At 38.8% G+C, this 17657-nt stretch overlaps 1 protein-coding gene across 1 annotated transcript in view; it reads left to right on the top strand.

Annotated features, from left to right (window-relative positions):
* Positions 1–12704: 12704 nt before the first annotated feature.
* The window catches only part of asic1b (acid-sensing (proton-gated) ion channel 1b), a 132037-nt gene continuing 127084 nt past the window's right edge, over positions 12705–17657 (top strand). The window contains exon 1 of the mRNA XM_026307782.1: positions 12705–13965. Within this exon, the coding sequence (XP_026163567.1) occupies positions 13604–13965 (362 nt within the window). The 5' untranslated portion in view covers positions 12705–13603. The remainder of the gene's footprint in view (positions 13966–17657) is intronic.

Here is a 17657-nt window from a genome sequence, read left to right as displayed (position 1 = left end):
TGTTATCACAGTCAGTTACCACACACCTCCTGCTTTGACTTTAAAAGGGATATGGTTCAGAATGAAGAATGACACAAAGACTGACTGCTATATCTGTAGGACATGAGTCACATTTAGGTTGATAAGGTTAACCACATCTATTTTAGGCAACCTGTTTATGGGAGTGCACTGGTTGACCTTACTTCTGCAAACTGATGTTTTAAAAAAAGATTATCCTTTTGTCCTATTCTCACCCAATGTTCCAAAATGGTCTTTCAATGATTGTATGTTATCATTTTTCAATATGAAACTTTCAAATGCATTGTCTGATGTAACAGAGTGCAAGTTTTGATATGTATCACAAAATAATCCCATTTCCATTTGAAACAGCATGAATTACTAGGTAGGCATGGGAAAGCACATTTCTGTCCTCTTATCCCTAGTAACTGCGAGGAAGCGAAAACAATGATGCATGTATATTTACTTTAATTTATATTAAGGAATTTTGTAAAAAGCATGCAAAAGTATACTGTTATATTGTTCTCTACTTTTTCAACTGGGTGATAAAACAGTCAGTGTTTTTTCTTTGCTATGGTAACCATTTGTAAGCATGGGTGGAATCAGTGAAAATTTGACAAACGGAGCAAAAACATATTATGGAAAGTAAAAAGCCAAAGCAGAACATTCTGTATGTTCAGCAAATGTCTTTAAAGTCAGAAATGTAAGGAGAAGTTCACAATCTAATTTAAGTGGCGAGCTAATAAAGAAAGGAGCTGTGACATTTAAAGCTGTACAATTCAGTCTGAGTCAAGAGGCGGTGACACCACTTGTGATTATTACTTACTAAATTTAAAAATGGGAAGTCAAGTCATTCCAACAGTTTAGGATTCTGACACAGTTATACTATAATGTAGCATTTTTAATTTTACTTATAGAATATCTAACAATCAATGATTCATGACAGAAGTGAAATTGTGAATTATTTTGATTGTACATATAATATTCTGAGTCACTGCAGTCACCATTACTAGAACAGTCTAACACTAGAGGGCGCTCAAGACTAACACAAAGAATCTCAACTTGGCCACGTGGACACACATATAATACGGAGGCATTTCATCTGTATTTTATAGGACACAGACAAGACAAGGTGTAGTCCTGGGATTTTCTTTTTAACACCCACATATTCAAATCCATTTTAGATGTGTTTCAGGTTTTGTGTGTAAAATGAGATAAAAAAAAAATATCTGAGGACAAAGTGAAAATCTACATTCCCAGCTGGCAAGATTTAAATCCAGTGTGAGAACTGAGTTAAAAAAGATTTCTCTCTTTCTATCTTGCACTGACCTCTCTGAGAATAAATAGTGGAATCGTAGATGGATTACTTGGTGCGCAGTGTGTCTCTAAACTATATATAGATATTTAATACTTCTTTTTAAAAGCCATTTAGTAGTTTTTAACTGGTCGATTTTTCCAACAATAGATTACTAGACAATGGAAATGTCTCTGATGTATCCATCCTTTATAAAATAGGCCTCAATTAGACAGAAAGTCATTAAAACTGTATGGATTTTGGATTATTGTCTTATCAGGCTATTACAGAGATAGCTATACTGACTGGTAATTGAGCAGGCCCCCTGACATGGAGGGAAAAGGGCCTAATGCTCCAAGACCTCCTGATCAACAGGGCCTCCACAGTTCTGTTATTTTCACATAGAGACTCTTCATCCCCTCCAAACTCCTTATGTACCCCTCCTCCAGCCCAACCTTTTCTTGCAGAGACATAAATCAAATAGGGAGATCAAAGACAGGAAGTGCTGGGGATGTGTTAATTAAAGATGTTTGTTCTTGATACAGCTTCCCCTCGTTAATGAACAGTCGATTTGGTTCCCATAAAGATGTCTCACACACACGCAGGAAATTGAGGTTCCAGAAAAATTAATGGGATGCACTGATTGGCTCTGTGATAGAAAGTCAGTGAGGGTTATCGCAGGGTAACTGTTGATTACGTCAATGTGACACTATTTGAAAATCTCAAACTGTTGCCAGAGTGGAACTGATTCAACCCCATTGAAAGGAACCACAACTGCTATTGGTATACTATAACTCATTCCTGCTTCTTCTGTTATTAGTGCTGGCGTGTGACGCTGTTTCCAACAGAAATCATTAACTTACTGTGAGGCAACACAGCATGTAACAGAAATGTAAGATGCTTTGAGTAGTACACTGGACATTTTGGTCATTGTTCATCAAATGTTCTGTTTTTCAGTTCACCGATAATAAGTTATATTTTTTTTTATTTAACAACAACATCTAGCACACAAGCAAAATTAAACTTAAAACCAGATGCAAAGTATGAGAGGCTAAATGCATTAAGAACAAAGATAAAAATGTTATATGAATAGTAGTAGTGCCATATAATCTACAAACCATACCAAGTGGCTGGAGCAGAAAACTGAAACACTTTTCCCATCTCTGTCTAAAATATATGTGTCTTGTGATGTAAGATTATGATAATTCTGTGTAATAGTTTCACGAAAACATTAGGAAAATTTGAGCCACTATATAAATTTTAAAAATTACCAATGACTCAAACATCACACAAAGGGAGATAGGCAGTCCACTACATAGCACAGTGAGGGGTTAATGGTTTTTACTTCTCCATGATAAACAGAGTCCAATATATGTCCTGGTGTGTCCATATATAACCAGTTATCGTAACCAAGAACTGGCAGCAACCAGCCCTTTCCTACCTCCTAAAACAAAACGTGTCCTGGGAATATTTGCTTGGTATACCTTTATTGTAATTGTACATAACTATTTTTTACCTGTGTGTGTGTGTATTAGTGACTTTTGCTACATGAGGGCACTAGAAAAAGGAATAAATGCAATATTGATGTATTATGACTTTATAAAGTGAATGTGTTCACAACAGTTTACATTTCCCTCCCGATAAAAGTATGGTCAATAATGTCTCCTTTTAGCTTTGTTTTGCTTTCCAACTAGTCCTGAGAGACACATCTAGATCTTGAGCCATTAAACGCTCCACTGTGTTCACAACCTAACCTTCTCTATCTTGCTGAGCAGGTAACATACAATGGGGTTTCAGAGCTGAACAATGATACTATATTCTACAGTTAATGGGAACTGCAGAGTTGCCTAGTTCTCTGTGTGTTTATCACTGTGAGTCAACCCTCCTGCATTAACTTTTAGTATGACATTATTGATAGAACAGCTTTAACCTGAGTGCTTTTTTTATCTTTTGCAATTACAACTGTATTAATCTTAATACAAACTTAATTTATTAAGATTAAATATTCTAAACTGTATAAAATGTTCATGGAGCCAAGTGTTCTTTCATAAGGCATCTCCATTGTTATATTGCCCACTCACAGTACAGTCAGTTCTTTGCATTTCATGCAATAACATTGCACAAGAGTCCTGGAATGATTTCCTTCATCTGTATCTCATTAAGAAAACAAAACGGATTGTTCAGATCAGTCTTGGCCTTCATATCATTTGCATGGTTTTGCTAATCAAAACCACACAGACAAAATGTCTACAGACAATAAATATGACAAAGAGTTGTACTTTAACATTTTCAGCATAAAAATAATATCAAGGACAAAAGGGTAACAAAGACAGCTGGATGTTAACAACTTGAAAGAACAGATTGTTAGGGGAGTGCACTTTTTTTTATCTGTATCTCATCTCAAATCTGGACCTTCTCATTTGTTTGTGGTAAAATTGTTTATATACAAGAGTTGTGCAAGAGTTGCAGCTATAAATTACAGCACACCATAGCACTAATCTACACATAGTCCACTGGGACTGACAGTAGATTACCACCTTTCCCTGCTGGCCAAGGAAATTTGCAAGGGTGCATCAATGCTGCCATGTGTCCTGCTGGGTGACAGCAGAGAAACTGATCCAGTTGGCTGTTTGCAATCTTTAATTGCAATTACACCACAGTGAAAACAATCAATACACCCCACCACACACACCCTGACTTCTCACTCTTTTTGAGGAAGCTCCACCAACTCACTTTTCCTCACATGTTTCCTTCCTCACACTTGTCTGTCTCCTTCTCCATATATCTGGCAAAAAGGTACCATATAGGCAGTGTGGTAATGTGGTTTATGGGGGGCAGAGCCAAAGATGTGCAGCAGCAGTAGCATTATGCTGGAGAAAGATGATCTGCTGTAACTATGAGTGCCTGATTGATCCTGTGGAGTACTGTTCATCCATCTCTGTCCTCCAGTGGTTGCTGCTTCTTTCAACTCTAGCTGCTTGCCTGTTCCCTCTTCCCTTATCCCCCTCTGTCCTGGTCTCAGCTGCAGCTGTGCTGCTGGGCCCTGGCTCTCAGTTGCAGCAGTGGTAAGATCTACTGGAGTGGAAACAGGAGCTGCTGCTCCAAGCTTCATTTACTGAGTGATAGAAGGTGGAGGAAAATAAGATTAAAAACTGGCCTACCATGTTGTTTCCTTCTTATCCTCTCTGTGCCAGTGGCAGCGTAGTTAGCCTTTTAACATCACATACACTTTAATTGGAAATGCTTATTAGAATTTTTAAGTGAGGACAGATAAAGTGTCACCCAAAGAAAAAAAAAGAGAAATAAACTTTTGTATATAAACTTTATATCAGTAAACTTTATATCAATATAAAAAAAATATTTAGATGAAGTAAGGAAATAGCTGCATGTATTATGATGTGTTACAGAGAAATCTAATTAAAATAATGCCATCAACACAAGGAGCTTGTGCAGCTGTTTTGTTAAGTATGTTTTTCACTACACTGCACATTCATACCTGCCCCTGACTGTCATAATTATTCCTTCAGGGAAAAGGGAGAAAATAAGTATATGTCAATTAGTGCAATTTAATAAAAATTGTGTCAATCAGTTTGAACAACATTCTATAATAACAGTAACTTGTTAACTTGCAGACCTGTCAGTGCATACATTGTTAGATTCCTTTATACCATTACATTTTTCACAATATGATTACCATGAGTCTGATATATTAGAATGGTGTTGTGTTGGTGTTACAGCGTAATGTGGTGAAACTGGGCTGTTGGATGTCTGAATTATATGGATTTAGCGACATGGATTAGACTTTAAGCAAACCTGTGATTTTCATATCTACTGTGTATTCTGTCAATCACCATTTACCACTGACAATTGGAGGTACAGAGACACAGAGAATGCAATCTCAGAGCTTCACTGGCCTGTGCAATATTACTTCTATGCGTGACTACTGTCATGACTACTGTCATGCATGAAAGGAGAGGAGAAAATTAACTTGGACCTCAGTAATTCTAAATAGTCACAGGAAATGAAGATAGGTTGGTAAGTGTATGGATGACCACAGTGTTGTCCTTACAGAATGCATGTAATCAAACTATCTTGTCTACTCTGCCTTCCATTATAATTAGTGTGATAACATAGAAATGCTGAAAAACTGAAGTTTTATTTCAAAAAGTTTTCATGACAAACCAGCTACCACCATGAAGGGGAGGCCTAAAAGGGTGACAAGACAGCATGGTGTTTAATCTCATTTGTTGCACTGTTCCAAATGTACACCTAAGCGTAAGACAAATGGTCCATATTCACTAAAATTGTAGTGTAGGATGCAGTTGGTTTTTTTCTCTTGCTCTGCTTGACTGGTGCACTCACTGAGAATACATGCTGATATATTCTTGAGAGTACTGGATGGCTCAGGGAACTGCCTCTGTATTTCACTCTGTCCTACAAAGCCAACAGTGAGAGTTAAAGCTATTGATTGGGACCCATGTGCCCAGCCAATTGTTTGGTAAATCATAAAATGGGAATCTCAAAATGTCTTTATCAAAAATATTCACTACGTCTCCCCACAGGTTCCTTGTCTCTTCACTAAAACTAATCCATGTCAAACTATAGACTAAGTGCCATTTTCTAGCAGACCAATAGTGAAATAAGAGACAGACACAAAGATGGTGTGCAGGGGGTGGAGTGAGGCCTGCATGTGAATATTTAATACATTTTTAAGAGAAGTCATTAGGATAAATTTCTCCTTAAAGCTAATTTAAAGGTCCTTTTGCACTCCCCATGAGAATAGAAGTCGGTGTGAGGGACTGAGGCAGCATTCCCATGCTGTCCCATAGGGAGTTTTCAGCTGTGGACAATGACCAATCACTCAAAGCTACATTGTACTAATGAGCATCAGATGTGATCAACCAATACACAATTAGCAGTGATCCTGAGCAGCTTGTTTTGCTCATTAAAATACTACTAATAAGAAGTAGTATGATCATTAGCTACCATCTAAAATCTATCCATTATCTATACCTATTTAGGGGCATGAGGATCTGCTGACGCCTATCCCAGCTCTCTTTGGGTGAAAGGCAGGGGTACATCCTGGACAGGTCACCAGTCCATCGCTGGGACACATATATAGATGAACAACCACACGCACTCACACTCACTCCTATGGGCAATTTAGAATCCACCATCTAAAATATAAAATGCAAATGTGGCTGAGTTTTTGTAGATGTCAGTGGTGAAATTGGATCTGCCTTTAAGCCAAAAGACTTGCAATATCCAATTAACTGAAACATAACTGAAATCCCATTCAGTGGGTTTGCCACAGTAGCTGTGGTTTGCATTACCAGGTCTCCAAATATCTCAGCCTGGGGCTGTGAGAACAGAAAAGTTTGTGGATGATGTTTCTGAAACCTTTTCTTCTGAAAGCCTTTCCATGGCTAGACAATCAATCTTGCAGTGGAGAGTCCCAATACTGCTTTGAACTAGAGATACAGATGAACAACTCATCTTCAGACACAATCAACCACTCTAAATAGTGGTGATGAGATGTCAGTACCTCCTCATCTACAAATTGCATTCCACCATGTCCTTCATCTGTTCAAACCAGACACTGATATCAAAGTGGCTTTTTTAGCAACAGCCCCCAAATAGCTACTATAACCTTAATTACTGAGCAGATGCATGTGAAACCTGAGGATCAAAGTAATAATGCCTATTTTCTACCCATGTAAGTATTGCAATGTCAGTTGGTGTGTGAGTTATTCCCTCAAGAGCCTGACCCGGCAATTGCCTGAATAAAAAATATATGCATGCAGGGGTTGTAAACTTTCTGTTGAGCATTAGCTTGGCATCATTTGCTCTTGAAACATCTAGCAGGAACATAACATGCAGGTTCTATGGCCAGAGAAGTGGAAACATATTACCCTTTCTAAGATGCACAAGTAGGTTATAACATAACTTGCAGTAGAAGGCATCACAAAAAGCTCTACTGGGGCTATTGAAAGTGTCTGTTGATGGATTCCCCCGCTGTCGATAACAGTGTCCTTGACTGGTAATGATCATTGTCCACTACGGTAGTATGCATTTGTCTGGGCTGAAACCTGCAGATATTCATTATTAGATCTAATGACCATCTGTCTACCAAGACCTTCTCTGTCACCCATTGATGATGTCATCCTCTGTTCCAGTGCCAAGACAACAGTTGCTGAGAAGCAGGTTCTGGGTGTGGGCGGGAAACGGATTCAAATTATCAGGGTCAAGAGCCTCTTGCTCCTTCTGTGTCCTGCTTGTCCAACGATAACTAAAGAGACTTGTCAATGGGGCCCCAGAGTGTATTCATATTCCCTGCCAGCTCCCTCTAGGTTGGTTGGCACATCATGTAGCCTTGGCTAAAGTAAAAGCCAATCTGCATGGAGTGAGCTGAAAGGAAAGAAGGACACAAGAGAGAGGAGATGAGAGGAAAGGACAGGAGAGATTGGATAATCTTTCCATGTGTGAACCTACTCTCAGTAATCGTGTAATCCAAATGAAATATTGACGGAGGCTCAACCTCAAAAAGTGTTATGGAGACAAACCTCTTGTTTCCTATGTGCTGACATGAGCAGTTTTTCTTACATGTGCTCTACCATACTGTTTATACAGCAATTAGCATTTTTTAACAGTCAGATAATATTTAATGAGAAAAAAATAATGATGTAAAATGTCATTAGAGCTACAGGTATTTATGCCATTTATATCAGAAATAAACCATTTTGCTTAGCTCCGTTCTCCTTGGTTACTGTTGCTATGCCTGTCAAGCTTTGCTCTGCACATACTTCTACAATGGTGGCAAATTTGCCACTCAGTATGTGTAGCCCAGTCATTTTTAATCAGCACTTAATTTCAGCAGGTTTTTATTTCTGGCATGACAAGGAATTTCATTTCTTGTTGAAATGAGGACTTTTGCTACCAGATTATATCTGCTGTAGAGACTGGTAACTCAGTTTGAAACTAACACAGTTAATGAAGCAACGGGGGCAGAGAAAACAAAAGAGAATGACAGAAAAGCAACACCCAAATAAGATTAATGCTTTATTATTTTAAATTTCTTTTGATATTTTAAATAGTATTTTTCACTTTTTCAAGAGAAAATGCTTTGAGAATGGCAACAAGGCAATATGTACACTATGCAAAAATGTAAGCTTAGTATCAAACCAAACCGACTAAAGAGCAGGACAGTGCTGACATACTTGCTGTGCAATCAGTATTTAGAAACCCTTCACTTTTTTCAATTTTCTTATGTTGCAGCCAAATACTACAATTGTTTAAAATGTTTTTCTCACTTTACACCCTATCTTATTAGACAATGACAAAGTAAAAACAGAATTTTAGGAATGTTTGTAAATTTATTAAAGAGCAAAATATCACATTTACATAAGTATTCAGACCTTTTGCAACAACACGTGAAAATTAGTTCAGAAGCCTCCCATTTTTCTTGATTGTTGCTAAGATGTTCCTACAACTTTATTGGAGTCCACCAAAGCACAGAGACTGGCAACTTTGTGTCTCTGTGTGGAAGAATATAAAAAAAAACCTTTCTGTCATTAATGCATCTTGTTCCTTTTATATTCCTGGTGCTCTCAGTGCTTTTCTTAGTGAATACAAACCACTTCCTTTCTAACACCTAACTTGCAAACAGTTATTTTATTTTATTTATTTGAAAGTGTATACACATATTTTCTTTCTAAACTAAATATAGTTAGGCCTTTTCTGGTCCCACACAGACATTACTGATTCAAACCACCCTTTTCCATAACTGTAACACTATTATCTCAGAATTAGTTAATGTTTAGTCTGCACCTTAAATACAATTTGGATTTACTGCATCAACTCTGGATTTGAATATCTGTGGATTTGATTCATATATATTGGTCATATAACTTTGTGGAAGTCAAAAATAAAGGCCATAGTGAATGTGCATGAAAAGTGACGTTATTTTTACACAATTTATTTGATAATCTATCAGATTTATCATGTCAATCTCCTTTCATGCAGCACTAGAAGTACTGCCAATAAATCTAACACTTTCGTTCAATTTCTGAGCATTGAAGATGTCCTTTGTAAAATAAAGACTTGTTTTCATGGTGCCAATAGATGGAAATATATTCATAAGCAGGGTTGGACAGCAGGAAAGTCTAGGCATAGCTGAACCAAAATACACCCCGCAAAGAAAGCTGTACTAAAAAATGACTTTGTAGAGAAAGACCTATTCATCCTGCTATCTCTGAGGGGCATTACACTATCATATTCTTAAGAATCATGTAAATGGATAGACATATCTCTTCAGTAAGCCACTCCAGTATCACTGTGCCACAGACAAGTATGACAGAGTAAATACTAAATTTGGGTAAGTATACAACCCAGCGCCTGTGATCATAATGCATCTCAGTAACTTAATATCTGCAGTAATATCAAACCCTGCATATTTCACTGAGGCACAATGTCTACCCAGAATTCACAACACCTTACCAGAACAGAGCATGGCTCATCTTCCTAGCACTGCTGATCAATATAAGATGCAGACTTTATAGATGACTGCCACATTGTCACCGTCAATACTATGGCAAATAGCAATTATGGACGCATTATGAACAATTTCATGGGTGAGCTCCCCTTGCCTCTTGGCAATACGGTTTCTGTGACAGATTTGGCACTGGCAGTCTTGTGACACATCTGCCTTATTGCCAGTGTTTGGCTCACTTACTCACTCTGACATATTTGGATGCTCCATTCAGTCAACTACAGAGAGTTGGTCAGAAGAGAAAATGGATGTAAATATGCATGAATAGTTATGTTTATATGTAGGACAGCAGATACATGTGCATATGCAAGGTACTGTATGTGTACTGTATTGTGTCTACAGTATGTACAAATATGCTTGAGTTTTTTTTTTTACCACTGTGATTTAGAAAAGAAATATTCACCTGCACCTACAAAGAGACACTACATGTATGTGCTGAGTTTTTGTGTATATCTGCATTTATGCCCAAATATGTCCATGTGTGTCTGGTTGTATTTCTGTCTTTGTGAGGACCATTTTGAACATAACACTATGGGAGTGCAGACACTTTTCACAACACTTTTTGATGGTTAAGATTAGAATTAGGTTTAGATTAGAGTTACAGTAAGGGTTGCAGTGAGGTGTTTAGTTATGATGGTTAGGCTTAGTGTCGGTGGCTAGGGAAGCATTATGTCAGCGAATGTTCTCACACAGTGCAACTTTTATGACTGCTATGACTCCGCATTTATGGTTTTGAATATATATGTTGATGAACTAGCTGAACTAATAAATAAATCAGTATAAGTTTTTGCACTTATAATAAAGCTTATTAAATATGAAACTACTGAAAAAATATATTTTAGACCTTTCACCACTAGCGCTAAAGACAAATTAATAAGATAAAAAGACAATATGTTAAATATTTTCTAAACACAGACACATATTTGCAAACTGAATAATAAGATGGTCTTACTCTCAGAAATATCTCTAAAATAAATAAATTAAATAAAATGCCAGTAGGCTACACGCAGGTCATGAATACTGAAAATGTAAGTTGAATTTTAACCTGGGGACCATTTCGAAGTACATAGTGTAAGAAGAATCATGAAAACAAAATGTGCCTGTAAGGAAGTACAATAAATGAATCCAAGCATATTGAGCTGACCTTCGGGGATACTGCCAAACACCTTTGACCACTGCTTCAACACAACAAAAATTAATTAGCATACTTTCTGAATGTCCCAAACAATAACAAGATAGCCTCACATCAAGACCAGACAAGAACAGATAGCCTATTTAACTGGCAACATTTCAGCAAGTAATTTCAGCTATTAAGGTTTTAAAAAGCACTGTTTGAGTCTTTGAAATATAGGGAGCTACTGCTAGTAAAATTGTAGCAAAGGTTGCATCATTAATTATAAAAGTACCCCCAGGAGTTTGGATTGCACCAACCAGTGTGGAACATGAGCTGCAAAACCCCAATTTTTCAATGATAATGTGATTTACACCTTAAGACTGATGGGTATCAAGTTAAAGGAAAAACCAACATAAAGGGTCCTGGGGTCAGGCCAGTACAGACCACTAGAAAAGCTTCAATATACTGTGGCATTGATTCTCTGAACTCATTTGGTGTATTGATGATGGTGGCGGAGAACACTATGTAATACACCAGTCCACAATTTCCCAATTGGAATGACTCTGAAGGCCATAACATATGAGTCACATTATTTTTATAGTCATCAAAGCATTCAGCGACCCTGCATGCCCTGTAGATGAGGATGTTGTTATCCTGGAAGAGACCACCATCAGAATGGACCACTCAGAACAACCAACGCAAGCATAACAGAACCACCAGATTCTCTCAGTGAAAAGGTAACACATTCAGGTTTTTCTTTTAATTTGAAATCATCTGTACGTTTCCACTGTAGCACCTCAACCACCTACTGACCATTAGCACCAAGTGCAGAAAATATTGAAAACACCATGTTTATAATTTGTGGTTTGTCGACAATGTGAATCAAACTGTGAGAAGGTAAAGTGTAGAAGTGTTTTTTTTTTTTTGCTGATGTGTTTTATGTACTGTTATCTTCCAGTAAAATGTCCATGTAAGTGTTAAATCCTTCCAGAAGTCTTTGGGTGCAGACAGAGCCGAGCTGTTTGTAATGGCTGCTCCCTGGATGTGTTCAGTCAGCCATTTTTCTAGTTTGAAGAAAAAAATCTTAATTTACCCAGGATTCACAGCAAATCCGTCCTTCTTAAATAGCTTTGAAAAACAAATAAATGTAGACGTCTGTCTAAATCAGGTGTAAGCAATCCATGGTCCTGGAGGACCACTGCCCTGCTTGTTTTCCAACTATCTCTATCCTACCCTGCTGATTACCTGGATCAGGTGTGTTCAGCCAATCAGACAGTGGAAGATACCACTTCATTTAAGGGGGGGAAGGAGACAGGGGTAGGGGCAAAATGAATTGTCTTTGGTTGCCCACCCTGATCTAAGCAGTAGCCAAAGTTTTTTTTTGTTGTTGTTTGTTTTGTGTGTGTGTGAAACTCGTCGGTTGGTGGAAAATAAATGAAAAAGGCAAAGGTAGTTAAGAGTTTGTCGTCATTGTAGTTTTTTGAAAAAAGTTAATGTTCAGCAGTAAGTAAAACTTGATGCTAGGTAGTTTTTATTATACTGTTTACTCACTCATTAATACAGGAGTGCGTAAACGGACAGCAGTTAGGGTTGTGGCTATTTTTTTAGTCACACTGTTGCTATGTCATCGCTTAAATTGTAAGTTTAGTACACTCCTTCGTCACCCGGTGTAAAACCCATGCCGTCCTATCCTTGCTCTCTCCTCTTTAGGGCCAGTTTAATTGATCCAGGCAAAGCGCGATCACGTCTGAGGTGGCTTAACGCCGCTCATCATTTCGGGCTGGCTTCTTGTGGCCAGGTGCATATTTTTTTTCCGGAGCACTCTTATTCAAGGATAAGCCAGCAGGAATTCTCATAAAAACCGGAGTCATTATCCCTGCATTGTTGTGGAGGCAGCACGGAGGAGGGAATGGATGCGAGCGAGAGAGCAGAGGCGCACTGAGGCAGAGCGAGCTCCTCTGTGATGCAGCTGTTTATCCTGGCAGTGGAAAACCCGGGACATCGCGACCACTGCTTTTTAAAACGCTAACAGCCGAGAAATCAGCGGCTATTCATCATTCTGCACGTGTTGGGACTGCATAGCCATGTAGCCGGTCCACTCTGCCTTAACACAGAGACGAGAATACACCGCCGCTTTGATTTTCAAATTCAGATTTCACTGTTGTTCTCGCCGAGGTTGGTTGGTCTGTTTGTTTGCTCCCTTCTGAGCCGAGATCCGTTGTGTCAGACCTGCCAACTCTCTGCGTTTTGTTAAGAGCGTGGAATCCAAACATCAACTCGGTGATATTAACAGAAGTGTGCGAGGAGAGGACAGCGTTGGCACCTATCCATGCGCGCTCCACGCCGGTTTATTATTTATTATGGAACTGTGACCTCCGACCGACGAACACAACATGCTTTCCAAAATACTTTCTGCAGGTGTCTTAATGTAAGGACGAGGTATTTGGTTAAAACGTGCTGAATGTGTGGTCAGCTCTCACTGACGCAAGATCTCACACAAACTGCACGAGAAACACATGCGTAGAAGGGCGTGAACTTACAGACACTAACCTCGTTCTCATTAATAAAGAATCTGCTCATCTATAAAGTCACTTTGACTCTTTTTGAAGCCCACTACCCTTCATTCATCTGAACTCATTCCGAGGACATAATGGATCTCAAAGCAGACTCGGAGGACATGGACTACAAGCGTCCGGCTCCCATTGAAGTTTTCGCCAGCAGGTCCACGCTGCACGGCATCTCGCACATGTTCACTTATGAGCGGATGTGTGTCAAGCGCAGCCTGTGGATTTTGTTCTTCCTGGTCTCCTTGAGTGTGCTGGTGATGGTGTGCGTGGACCGGGTGCAGTTCTACTTACAGTACCCCCATGTCACCAAACTAGACGAGGTGGCAGCTCCGATGATGGCGTTCCCTGCGGTCACCTTCTGCAACCTCAACGCTTTCCGCTTCAGTCGGGTGACGCGCAACGACCTGTACCACGCTGGGGAGCTCCTTGCCTTGCTCAATGGCAGGTGTGTGATCCAATGTACTAATGTACTGTACCTGTGTGTTTAGGGCTGCCAGTAGCCACAGATGGGGGCTCGAGTCGGACTTAAGTCTCAACTTTACCTTTTTTGCGCGACTTGACTTGAATATCGACTCGGACTTGATGTTTGGGATTGGTGAACAATGTTTATTTATTTATTTATATTTCAGAACAAACACTGACAAGCGGTGTGTTTACTTTTTTCTTCTGGTAAAAAAGTGTCAGAATAGACGCAGCAAAGGCGTAATGCTGCCGACTATCGGTAGTCAGGACAACCCATTCGTTCGCGCGCCTTGCCACAGGTGACTGTAAATTGCAGTAAATTGTGTCAAAGTGTCGTGAACATGGCCAACGTCTGGCAGGTGCGGCCCAGTTTGTTATCATATTTGGCTATGACGTCATACAAAGCCTCAACAAACGAACAGCAACATGCAAGGTGTGCAGTATAAAAACAAAAGACCCAGTGTCCTGGAATCGACCACATCTAAATTTATCAAACACCTCAAAACACACTTGGTTGTAGCTCAACATCAGCTTGTTTCTGGCTTTATAAAGCTGTGCAGTCTGCACACCATGCAACAAGCATTGTTCATTGCAACCATGGGACTTGACTTGGACTTGTGACCAGAGACTTGAGACTTGACTTGGACTTCCAAAAAAATGACCTTTGAGCATCTCTCCCAGTAACATAGTTCTACCTATTCTGTGTATATCAGAGGTGAGTCTTCAAATGACAAGTGCTATCGCAGAGACCTTTTTGATTTCCTGCCGTTTAACAATATAGGGTAAAACAAACCAGTGAGTGGTGTTGGGTGATAAGGTTTTACTGCAGGGAAGTCCACTGGTTAAGGTTTAGTCTCCAGTGAATTAGGATTTTGTTGCATCCACTGTAAGCGTTATGAGTTATTTAATAAGGATAAAAGCTTCTGCTGAAACAGTAACATTTTAATTTGCATACAATAATGCTGTTATCATGGAACCCAACTATTCTTTATTCCAATTAAATTAATTGAGAACTGTAAAAACCATGAAATCCCTGAATCCACTGACACAACAAAACAGGGGTCATCCTTAAGTTGTAAGACCCAGCACTTTAAATCTACTAGTGAGTTTTGTAACCATATGTTTTACTTGATGTTGAAATCTTATTTGTCACACTGAAGTGCAAGGTAGTGTTTTGGCTGTTAGGCCACTGGGAGATGTGCAGACAACAAAGACAAAGCATACAAAACCTTTTAAGGGTGAACTGAGGAGCAAAGAAAGATTGCAGATAAAAGATGTTTTCTAAAAGTGGCTAAAGACCTCAGCATTAGTTAGCTGCTTAATAATGTGAAGAATCATCTCAGCTGAAATGCACACTGGACACAGGCTGGTGTTATATATGAAACCCTATGCAGCCACATGGAATACAGCCACATCAATCTGTTAAAATATGTTGGTACATTGTTTGATAGCAAACGAGAAGGAACAGATTTTTTTCAGAGATCATGCGAATTCCCCAGGTAACAGATAACAGATGAGCTGTTGCTAAGTGGTTAATATAAAATGATGAAGGAGAAAATGCCACTGGCACAGTACCTTGGCTCATCATTTAACAGTTCATGTGGTGTGAATATCTTAATATTGGATAAGTAGATGAGTGGATTTTGAAATCCCCTGTTGAAGTGTGAAGAGACGTGTGTGTGATTCACAGCTGCCGTTCCCTCCCTCTGTACCTGTTGCTTTCTGCTGTGCTTTGATCATTTAGTCTTTCTGCAGCCATGACAAGCTCACTGTTGACTGCTGAATCTTCTGATTTTAAAATGTCTTCACTTCTTTTCTATACAGCCCAGCTTTGTTCTGTTCATGATTGCCAGTACAGGTGACCTCTTAAATTCTCTCACACACACACACACACACACACACACATGCACAGACCTAGACAAAGCTTACCATACTTTTATAAAAATAAAAGATCTACTACGTACAAACATATCTGAATATCATCTTGAACACATTACTCTGTGTATTTCAGGATACTGAGCCACACAGAAGAGGGTGCCTCTAATACATGCTGGAATGCCACAAATCCAATTCCCCGTTTTCACACTGAATAGTGTTGCTCTGTGACCTCTATATATGCATCTATATTCCAGATAATAACCTTACAGGAATGCAATAGATTCCATTGCTTGAGGCTGCAGTTCTACTGCCATGTATAGTATAAATTTCAACCATACATAGCAGTGTGCCTACATGCTACACGGATTTGTTTCTCTGACTTTGTACTGTCAGCTGTAATGTGAAACCATTAAAATATCAACTCAGGTGTCTAATTATTTGTTATACAGTATTATTTCAGGTTCATCCAGACTACCTCTAAGAACCACTGAATGAACAAGAGAAAAACTTGAACAATGAAAGCTTAGGCACTTGTGCCGAGTAACTTTGGAACCAGCTGACATTAGATGCAGGGAGGGGACTACAAGCAGAGGCAATTAACTTGTGTCTCGTAAGCTGTGTGATGAACTAGTCTTTATCCCAGTGTAATTAGTGCTGTTTGTTAAGCTACAGAGTTGTCCCACTGATTAACACTCTCTCATCTCCCTCACTGTTTCTTGCCCTTTCTGTTCCTTTTGGCCTTGGGGAAGACATACCCTTACTTTTAGCCAACTCAGAGAATTGTTTATTATGGAGGTCATTTTGTGAAAAATACATTCATTTCTAACCAAAAACAAAGTTTTAGTTTCTAAACTAAGCTGCTGCTCAGTGTCAACTGGCCAATAGAGATGGAATATTATGCTCAGCCCTCCCGATGTATAATAATGAGAGACGCAAAAGTTTTTCAAATGCAAAAAAAGACTGTAAACAAAAAACCTATATATATACATATATATATATATACAGCTGTAGTGATCTAATGATGTTTGCTGGAGGTCTCACTCAGCTATGTTTTGTCTGTGGAATAAAGACCCAAAATAACCCCTATACAGTAGATAACTTCTTTTTTAAACTGATAACAAGGTCAGCATTGTTAGGAACTTTCACTTTATGATAGTCTCACAGGGGTAGAGAAGACACTCTCTGATAAGGACTTTGGAGAAAAACAAAAGAATTGGGAACAACTTGAATCTAACTGGCAGATAAAAAGTTCTTAGGGTTTCACATCTCATATTGCTGTCAGTCTGTCTGTCCCTGTCTCTGGAGAAAGCAGCAGGCAATATCCACCCTTGTAACGATGCCAGACTGTCTTAAATGCTATGAGGTTCATAGCTGAATCATTAGTAACTTCACTTAACTTTGGAGTCCCTATCAAAAAAAAAAACTTTCTCCATTTGTTTATACAGGTTAAAGTCATACTTCACAGTGCAGAACATTACAAATAAATTGCTCAATTTTATTTTTTTTATGTAAGAAAAGCAATTATATAATAATTAACAAAAGAAAGGTCATTTGGGAATAAGTGCTGGTATGTTGCCAAAAAATGTTGAATCAGCTCATGAAAGTCAGAGAAGCGAGTCTTCTGCTTACACGCTGTTCTCGAGCTTTAACATGTTTCCTGACCTTGCAAACTTGCTCTAAATTCATATAAGCTTCCTGTGAAGTACCACAAAATGTAATGCTTGAGATAACTTTGTGTTATCAGTCTCAGCAAGATCACAGGATTTGACTGGTGTAAAAATTGCTTGGGAGAGGACA

Source organism: Mastacembelus armatus, chromosome 5 (assembly GCF_900324485.2).
Source record: "Mastacembelus armatus chromosome 5, fMasArm1.2, whole genome shotgun sequence".
In the NCBI taxonomy this organism is placed as follows: domain Eukaryota; kingdom Metazoa; phylum Chordata; class Actinopteri; order Synbranchiformes; family Mastacembelidae; genus Mastacembelus; species Mastacembelus armatus.
This window is presented reverse-complemented; position numbering and strand designations above follow the sequence as displayed.